At 48.4% G+C, this 9238-nt stretch overlaps 1 protein-coding gene across 1 annotated transcript in view; it reads right to left on the reverse strand.

The window, feature by feature from the left end:
• Positions 1 to 9238, reverse strand: part of bcor (BCL6 corepressor) — a 39676-nt gene that overhangs the window by 6286 nt on the left and 24152 nt on the right. The window contains exons 10-11 of the mRNA XM_022740110.1: positions 6299 to 6612; positions 4761 to 5045 (exon numbers count right to left, since the gene is read on the reverse strand). Coding sequence (XP_022595831.1) covers positions 4761 to 5045; positions 6299 to 6612 — 599 coding nt within the window. The remainder of the gene's footprint in view (positions 1 to 4760; positions 5046 to 6298; positions 6613 to 9238) is intronic.

Raw genomic sequence — 9238 nt, forward strand, 5'->3', positions numbered from 1 at the left:
GGGGGGGGGTGTAGTGATAGGAGTGATACAGAGGACAATCAGAGCCAGGGAGGAAGGAGAGACAACGAAGGAGAGGGGGAGAGGTGAAAAGCAGAGATCGAGAGAAAGAGCAAGTGCGAGCAAGACAAAGTGCAAGAGAAAGGGGGGAAGTGGGAAGCTGGGGGGTGGTGGGGTGTGGTGGGACGACGCTCCAACTGGTTTTCGCTCGCTGCCAACACTCTGTTTGCCTGCTGGAGAGAGATTCAGGAGCGCTGTGCTGAAGCTCCCCTCTGGGGGATTCCACTCGCTGTGTGTGTGTGCATGCGTGTGTCTGCCTGTGTGAGTGAATGAGAGCAAGTGTTAGAGAGACTGACGGGTAGAGAGTGTTGATATGCAGCTTGCCTTGGCGTGCGCGTGTACGTGCGTGCGCACATACGTGTATTTTTTGTGCCGCTGACGAGGTCGTGTGTGTATGTATGTATCTATGTGTGAATGTGTGTGTGTGTGTGTGTGTGTGTGTGTGTGTGTGTGGCTGTGGAGGAGGCGTAGCGCTAAAACCTCCGGAGCCCTGTTTAATATCGCTGGGAGAGAGCGAGGAGCTTAGCACGAGAGCCCCGGCTTCCCGCCAGACTGACACACACACACACACACACACACACACACACACACACTCCTCCGCAGTAAAATGAGACACCGCTCCCTCCCCTCCTTTTGCTCTTTCCCTCCGTCTTCTAATCTCCCTCTCTAGAATGCTTCCCTGCGCTCGCCTGCAATCAATGCATCACTCAGACATTTAACCCCTTGCAGCGCTGCCTCGTACGCTCCTCACATACAACAGATGTGTGTGTGTGTGTGTGTGTGTGTGTGTGTGTGTGTGTGTGTGTGTGTGTGTGTGTGTATCACATGTACAGGTCATGTATGAGCGACTTTCCTTGTGTGATGTAGAGCCAACGGTCTATGCAGTAAAGTCGGTGCATGCCCAGACAAGTGAGACGTGTAGATGTTTGTGTGAGTGTGTGTGTGTGTCAGTCTCTTGTTGAATGACTGGGGTAACAGAGGAAGTCTGAGAACTCAGCCTCTGACGATCTCAGATAGAGTTACTTCATCTCACACACGCATCTTATTAGATGATAACTTACACGAAATAAGGAATAATCACCAGTTTTGGTATACAATATTGATTCCCAGTAAATGTCTACAGTCTCAATCAATAACCTGCTCTATATTAATATTAATGCTCATCAGCTACATACAAACCAAATGATAAAACATGCTTCGTAGAACAGCTGCTAACTGTTCTGGTACCTGGTCATACCTGAAAATGGCAGAACGAAATTCATTCATTCATGTGCTTGTGAAACTAGATTTGAATAAAAAATGTTTGGTGACAAAGTGACTACTCACAGGGCTACTTAGCTATGTAGTTGGCAAGCTTATCGTTAATGTAGTACAAAGGTAGCTAGCTAATAATATAATGGTGCCAGCCTACCATAAGCTCACTAAGTTAGCTGGCTTGCTACCTGTTAGCTAACGACGAGTTAGAAAGCTAGCTAGCGCAGTAGTAAACTGGACAGTGTTAAAATGTGTAATTCAAGGAAACATTAGGTATTTATATAATCAGAGTCTCCAATGACTGCATACAATGCCACATTTCTATTTTGGAGCAGTTAAATCTCCAGCAGAGGTATTGTGTCTATGAAAATTGATGGGTTACACAGCTAATATGATAGCCTCCTCTAGTCTGGCCTCTGTGGTTCCATGAAAGGTTAACACTGTCAAGACTCTTTGCTCTTGGTCAAAGGTGCAAATCTGCGATTCAGAGGTCTAAAGTTGAACTTTAAAAAGGTCAGTGTGGATTTACTTCACCTCCACAAGCAAATCCACTGGTCGCAGCGATTCAAGCTCAAAGTTTTCTATCATGGACGCTGGTCTGATTGGGCACTTAAAACGCAATCAGTTTCTCCCTTTGCTTGGATCACACCGGGATTTGAGTAGGAAAAGCAGAAGTGATTTGTGGGAGGGAAATAAATGACAGACTGCACCTTTATCTGAGCTTTCAATGGGAAGAGCTGAGGGGCCCCGAGCCCCGGCACGAGAGGGAGAGGGATGAAGACATCCGCAGAATCTCTTCTCATTACCATTTCAAATGCTTGGAGAGTGAGGCAGACGAGGGAGAGCGAGAGAATAAAAGGGGAGCGAGGGAGGAAGGAAGAGAGAGAGAGTGGGCTTTCATGTGCAGAGGCACGGATCGCAAAACTAAACGAACATGAAATATGCAGTGTCGGCCGGGCAGCACAGAATAGTGCGCGCGGGTTACATTACATGATGTGTGCATGAGGTGATTCTGCATCCTGCATGTGCACGTCTGTACACAAAAAAAAACAGGGAACCAACTGGTGTTTCCCTGTGCATGTGTATGGTGTTTGTAGTCAGCATGTAGGCTGTGTGTATGTGTCTGTGTGTGTTTGTCTGTGTGTGTGTGTGTGTGTACATGAGGTGACTGAATTTGCATGTGCAGGTCTGTGTGGGTGTGCAACAGTGGCAAGTGCTGAGAGTCGTTGCTCTGTGCAGCATATGGAGAAGAACACGTCAGGATGCCTGTGCATGTGCTCACTGGGTCATAACGGGTGTTTCTCTGTGCATATTTCTGTGTGTGTGTGCGTGCTTGTAATCAGCCTGTGAGCTGTGTGTGTGTGTGTGTGTGTGTGTGTGAGAGACTGTGCGTGGCTCTGTCTCTCAGGCCCTCATATCTCTCTGCCTGTGTGTGATAAGCCTAGAGCTTGCGGCGCTAAAACACCAGCGTGAGACAAGCGCTCTGTGCGTCTACAGGCTTGTATGCGAGTGTGTGTGTGAAGCGGTATGCATAAATTGGTGTGTCTCTCTGCGCACGTCCTTGTGTGTGTGTGTGTGCGTGTGTGTATGTGTGTGTGTGTGGGAGCCCCACGGGTCTGCCCCAGGCTTATCACACACAGGCAGCGAGAGACGAGCTTCCTGAGAGAGAGAGAGAAAGAGGGAGAGAAAGAAAGGGAGGGAGGGAGGGGGAGAGGGGGAAGGCGGGGGTGTTGTTTGCGCAGCGGTCAGTGCCTTGTTTGTGTAGTCTCAGGTTTTCTCCTCCCTCCTCCCTCTTTCCCTCTCCACACGCGGAGCGCAGGAAGGGAAAAATGCGAAGGGGGAATGAAAAAAAAAAAAAAAAAAAAAGGGGGGGGGGGGAAAAAAAAAAAAAAAAAAAAAAAAAAGGAGAGGGAGGGAAAAAAACGTTCGAGAGAGACGCATAAATCAGAGAGACGAGCCAGCTTCTCTCCAGCACGGCTGACTGAACCCTGCTGCTGCTGCGCTGCACCCTGTGCGTGTGCATGTGTGTGCGTGTGTGTGTGCGTGTGTGTGTGTGTGTGTGAGAGAGTGAGGGGGAAAAACAGCCGCCGCCACTGCTAACCACAGTCACCACGGCACATTAGAGGGCCATTAGAATGCGATTATACTCCCAGTGCTTACCTCTCATTCACACTCTTGCTTTCTCCCACTCTGACTCACACACATAATCACGGACACACACACACACACACACACCTCATCATCATAAATGTGTACAACAAACACACACACCCATAAAGCAACCGGTTAATGAGCAACAAAAGATACCCACACCTATTTACAGTTCTGTGAAGATACCTCTGCTGGTGATAAAAATGATCATGTGTGCACAATCACGCGCACGCACGCACGCGCGCACACACACACACACACACACACACACACGAGAGAGAGACGTAAAAGGCGAGTGAAGAGACGGAGTGGACACATTGCACAATCTGCAGCTCAAGTGGCATTAAAAACACGCGGATCAATAAATCAATTTGTAAAATCTGTCAACAAGGGAGGAGGAACGTTTAGGCTCAAAACAGAAACACGAGGGATGAGGGAGACCGAGACAGCGGGCCGTCCAACTTTAATTAAAAGCTTTCACAGCAATGGGAGTTGAGAGATTCAGTAAAATATACACAAGCCTCATTTTTTTTCTTGTATGTGCGGAGAATGAGAGGATCTGGTTTAGGAGCGAATGATCGGCAGCTACACACAAAAGAAAGAAAGAAAAAAAAAACTCCCGATGCTAGAGAGAGGCAGCGAGCATCACTCTCCGTATAATGATCCCACCGATCCCTCATGCTGTCTGCGCACGCATGTGCACGTGTGTGTGTGCGCCTGCGTGTGTGTCACACTTCGCCTCACGGAAAATTAATGAGATGTGAGAGTGGAGCGAGGCAAGAGGACGGGAGGCGAGGGGGAGAGAGAGAGAGAGAGAGAGAGAGAGAGAGAGAGAGTGTGTGTGCGAGTGCGCTCGCGGGGAGGAGGAGGAGGGGTGCCAACGACAATCTGAGTCACAAAGAGAGGAAGAGAAAGAGAGTGCTGAGAGGAAAGAGGGGGGAGGGAGAGAGCGGAAACCTGAGAGAGAAAGAGCATAGCGAGCAAGAGGAGCAAAAAAGATGGAGTATGTGCGAGTAAGGGTAAAATAGAAGGATATGCTACAAAAAGCAAAAGCAGGAGCTAGAAAGAGGAAAAATAGGATGGATGCAAAAGAATAATCAGACAAAAAAAAAAGGAAAAAAAAAAAAAGCAAAGCTATATCTGCCAGAGTCACAGACAGGAACAAAGTACGGGAAGAAAATGAGCTCAATTTAAGAAGAGAGAGAGTGAAGATTTGGAAGACACGATGTGTTAAGAGTGTAAAATGTGAAGAGAGGAAGCGATAAGGAGGGAGGGTGACTTTGAGCGAAGCTTATTACCTCGTAGCCGAGACGCGCAGCTCTCTGGAGCAGAGTCTCCCCGGCGTTCTTGTTCACGATCAGCCGACGAGCCTCTGGCGGGATCGGACGCACCGTAGGGGGCTCAGCAGGGGGGGTCCTGTGCACCCCCACTGGCTCTGGTGGGACGCCGCCCGCTCTGTCATTCACCTGGGGCTGCAGGGAGGGCGGGCAGAGTGTGACGGGGGAGCAGGGCTTGACTGGAGAGCAGGGATAATGATTAGGAGAGGCGGCTCTCTTCCTCGGAGCGCCGCGCTGCTCACTCAGCTGAGGAGAGAGAGAGAGAGAGAGAGAGAGAGGGAGAGAGTGTTACAGCCCCTGCCACATAGCAGACGGGACACCAATTCACTGACACACACACGCACACACACAGTCAAGGGCACATGGATGAGAAGACACACAGATGTACGCACACATACACAGGAGAAGATGCAGTTCAGCGCACACACACACAAAATCATATGACAGTTAAATAATGAGGTGGGGAATATAAAACTTGCTAGTATATGACAATTAGTCAGTGGCTACTTTAAGGCCAAAATCCATCCAGAAAGAATAATTAGGTTTTCAGTAACACTTGATGTTTATTCACCTTATATAAAATACCTCTTTTATAACCGACAGATATATAGCTTTAAATAGAGAGGGATTTTCCATTTACAACATCTGTGTTTAAGTATGATTATTGTGTATGGAAGACACACTACGCATCACTGAAAAACACACACACACAATTTTCACACCAACTGTTCACACCCCAAACACTGCAGGTTGGCACGCCACTTTTCTTTAACCACTAAACCAACAAAGCCCTCTGAGCGCAACACATGAGAGAGGGAGTTGCCTGCCTGCCTGTGTGTGTGTGTGTGTGTGTGTGTGTGTGTGTGTGTGTGTGTGTGTGTGTGAGAAATGCGTGCCCTCTCAGTGGAATTCCATGTCGAAGCAGCTGTCAGGCTGAGGAGGAGCAGGGGAGGAGAGCAGCGCGGGCGAAAAACAACTAGCCTTCTTTTTTTTTTCCCCTCAATTTTTCCCCATGCTCATTTTTTTCCCCTCTTTTGAACTCATGCGCTTCATACACTGGACCATGGCTGCTACATTCCTCACTGTGTGAGTGAGGGAGAGTGTGTGTCTGTGTGTGTGTGCGCAGCCTTGTGTTCAGCAAAGTGTGATGCATAATTGCTCCGGGGTTTTGTTGTTATGTCAGGAATGCTCACAAACACGCAGACACTCAGAGCCCTGGCACGCACCTACACACAAAACAGCACAGATGACACACGTTCAACAATTAAGGCCAGAGACAAACACACACACGCATGCAGGCGCTCCGCAGGGAGCCGCTAAGGGCAGGAGGAGGTCAAAGCTCCAGCAGCCCTCTAAACATTGTAAACATACTTCCTTCCTCTCTCCCTCCCTCTCTCTCTCCCAGCTGCATAATCAGAGGCGCCGACAGGCATACTGAAACTCACTGCTGCAAACATCCAGACGCCCATATCACGGCCAGACACCCTATCAGCACTCACCTTGTCATCTTCAGCTGCTCCCGGATCAGCCACACAGCGCTGTCCTGGGCTGTTAGGAGTAGCCTCTTTCCTTTTCTCCCGCTCTCGCTCCCTCTGACTCGTGTGTTTGGTCTTGCAGGGCCGCTTGCCCTTGGGTTTGTCCGTGTCACTATGGCGACGGGGCTTGAGGGGAGGGGGGCCTCCCATGGACTGCTCTGGGGCCGGAGAGGGGGGGCCCCTCCTGGGCTCCTTGAGGCCACGGTCACCTGAGAAGGGGTCCGGCGGGTACGCTCTGTCCTTCAGCTGGCCGGGGGGAAGGGGAGAAGTAGCTACTCCTGGAGCAGGAGGAGAGAGAAGAGAAAGGTAGAGTGAGCGGCTGATAGTGTGAGAGCTCAGTGGAAGGGGAGGATGGGAAGGTATTGCAAGGCCATCTCTCACCCTCTGTTGGTTTATTAATGAGTGCACAGAGCTGTCTGGGAGCGCAGCATGCCTGCTCGCTCCGGAAAATATAAAAAAATAAATAAAAACACACACACACACTTGCATGCACAACACAGGCTCACATAAACACCCCTGTAGTGACTTGCGCACGCTCATTCATTGCAGCAAGGACACTGCTATGAGTAATCTCCTTAAACAAATGTGGCACTGTCTGGTTTCAGCCTCTTACAGTACATATTTATATGAAAAATAAAAAGCTGCCCTTGAAACCACAATGTCAAAATGCCGTTTAATAGCTTAATGGAAATACATTCTCTTCTAAGGATCACAGCATTTGTAACAACATGGGAATGTGGTCTATGTCTGATTTGTGTTGCAATACAAGTTTTAGAATAATCATTCTCAAACAAATGAGGAGGAAAGTGAAATTGTATATATTGCTGATGCTTAAATATACAAGCACTTTGCAATGTAACTCCTGTTGCAGAAAAAGTCTTTTAGAATCCAAGATTCTTAACAGAGATGAATGTGTTTTACTATCTGATTAGTGGTATCTTTGGGGGAAAAAAAAAAAAAAAAAAAAAAACTGTGGAAGAGAAAGACCACAGCCCTGACAGACACACAATGGAATAACCACATTCATTGTAACAATATGGCTGTTGCCAGGGTGATGTTATCTAAAAAGGTAAAGTAAAAAAAACAAAACAAAAAAAAACTGTGGCCAATCAAGGCCTGCAAGGCCTGTGGTTTCTGCAGGAAACATAAAACCAAAATCTCCTCTGCTTTATTCACTTCCTTTAATCTCTCTCCTGCTCTTTTATTCTCTCCTCCTCGTCTCGTCTGTGTCTCCCTGTGCCTCAGTTTGGGCACATGAATAAGGGAAAGCCCTGGTTTTAATAAGTTACTCCCCCCAACACACACACACAACTCGTCCTCCCGTTCCCTGTGACTGGTCTTGAGGGGAAAAAAAGAGAAAAATCATTGATCACACATTAGTCACACTACACCTGCCCACGCATATCTCCATCAGCCACTTCCCTCATTTGCTCTTTCATCATTCTCACAGAGCCCCACTGTAGACCAGCTGAACAAAAATCCCAAAACCACAAGGGTGGGGGGGTGGGGGGGTGGTTAGCTTTTAGCCCCTGGTCCTGTTTCTGATTTTGCCCAGTCTTCCCTGGCCAGAGGAAGTATCCCCTACTTCATTCCCTGCCCCCTCCGCACAGGCTCCCGGAAATCCCCTAAAGACACAACGCTCAACAAGAAAGTGAAACTGGAGCCAAAGATAGATTTCCGTTACCCTAGCTGAACTCAGAGTATACAGAAGTGGGTTGCACGCTGGCGATGAGGTCTTGAATCTATACCATTAAGGTAGCCTTTCGTCGCAGGCCAGCTGTTGATCTCGGCTCTCTGAGCTCGATCGGCTCTCTCCTCACGCGCCCGCTCGCTGGCCCTGATTTTGGGTTCCCGTAGTCCTCTGCGCGGGGCGACTAATCTGGGCTGGGGCCAAGCCTCTCCTGTTGATTTGTGTGGATCCGCTCAGGTGAAGCTGTGCCGGTGGCGTGGTTTGCCTGAGTCGTAAGTCACCCTTCAGCTCGGATGCAACGTGAGCTTGCGCGAGCTCGTCATCGTCATCTCATGCAGCACTGGTCTGTCTCGCGCTCAATCTTGTGAACATATGAACGACAGTACCATTGTTGCCATTTCTCCAGTAGTATGTTAGTAGAGGGAGTTTGGCCCTGTGAAAAATCTTATAAACATAACAGTATGTGTGTCACCACAGAAAGAGTAGATGAGAAAAATTCTCATCCCTCATTCTGTTTTTAATGTTTTTGAAACCTATTGGATACACTAAGGAAATGTATTACTGACAAGCTACACCACATAAAGCCTTTTCAAAAAATGCTACTCTCACGCTTCGGCAAACACACAAAACTATTGTTGGTTGTACATAACATACCCAATCTGCAGACAACTGAGCACAAAGAACGAAAGTCCATTAATCACTACATTCTTATGGCTTGTAAAACGCCCCCTGAGCCTACATTACACACACCAACACACACAACACACCAGAGCACATACAACGAGAGAACGTAACACGAGCACAACAACAGAACACTAGCCAAACGCTCACACCACAACGCAAGAGAGGCAGGGAGCAGAACAGATTGAGGAGTAAAAGGGGGAGACAAGTTCAAGAATCGGGCGGAGAACAAAGCAATAAGAACTGGAGAGGCAGAGGGAGAGTTCTCCCCCTGAAATTCACGGGGACGGGTATTTGACTCGTCACATTGCCAGTTGCCAGGAGGGAGTATATGTGCAATACGCATGCCCAGAAAAAAAAGGAAACCCAAAAGATGGGAAAAAAAGAAAGGAGATGAAAGAGAAAAAAGAGCAGCCTTTTGAAGAGGGTGGGTAAGCGCAGCGGAGGAACGGCAGAGTGAAAAGAAGAGAGAGAGGAATGGCTGTCCCTCTTTCTCGCTTCTCTCTAGCACAACCTGCTTCAAAGGCAGGAAT

The sequence above is a fragment of the Seriola dumerili genome, unplaced genomic scaffold, assembly GCF_002260705.1.
Source record: "Seriola dumerili isolate Sdu_G_001 unplaced genomic scaffold, Sdu_1.0 BDQW01000052.1, whole genome shotgun sequence".
In the NCBI taxonomy this organism is placed as follows: Eukaryota; Metazoa; Chordata; class Actinopteri; order Carangiformes; family Carangidae; genus Seriola; species Seriola dumerili.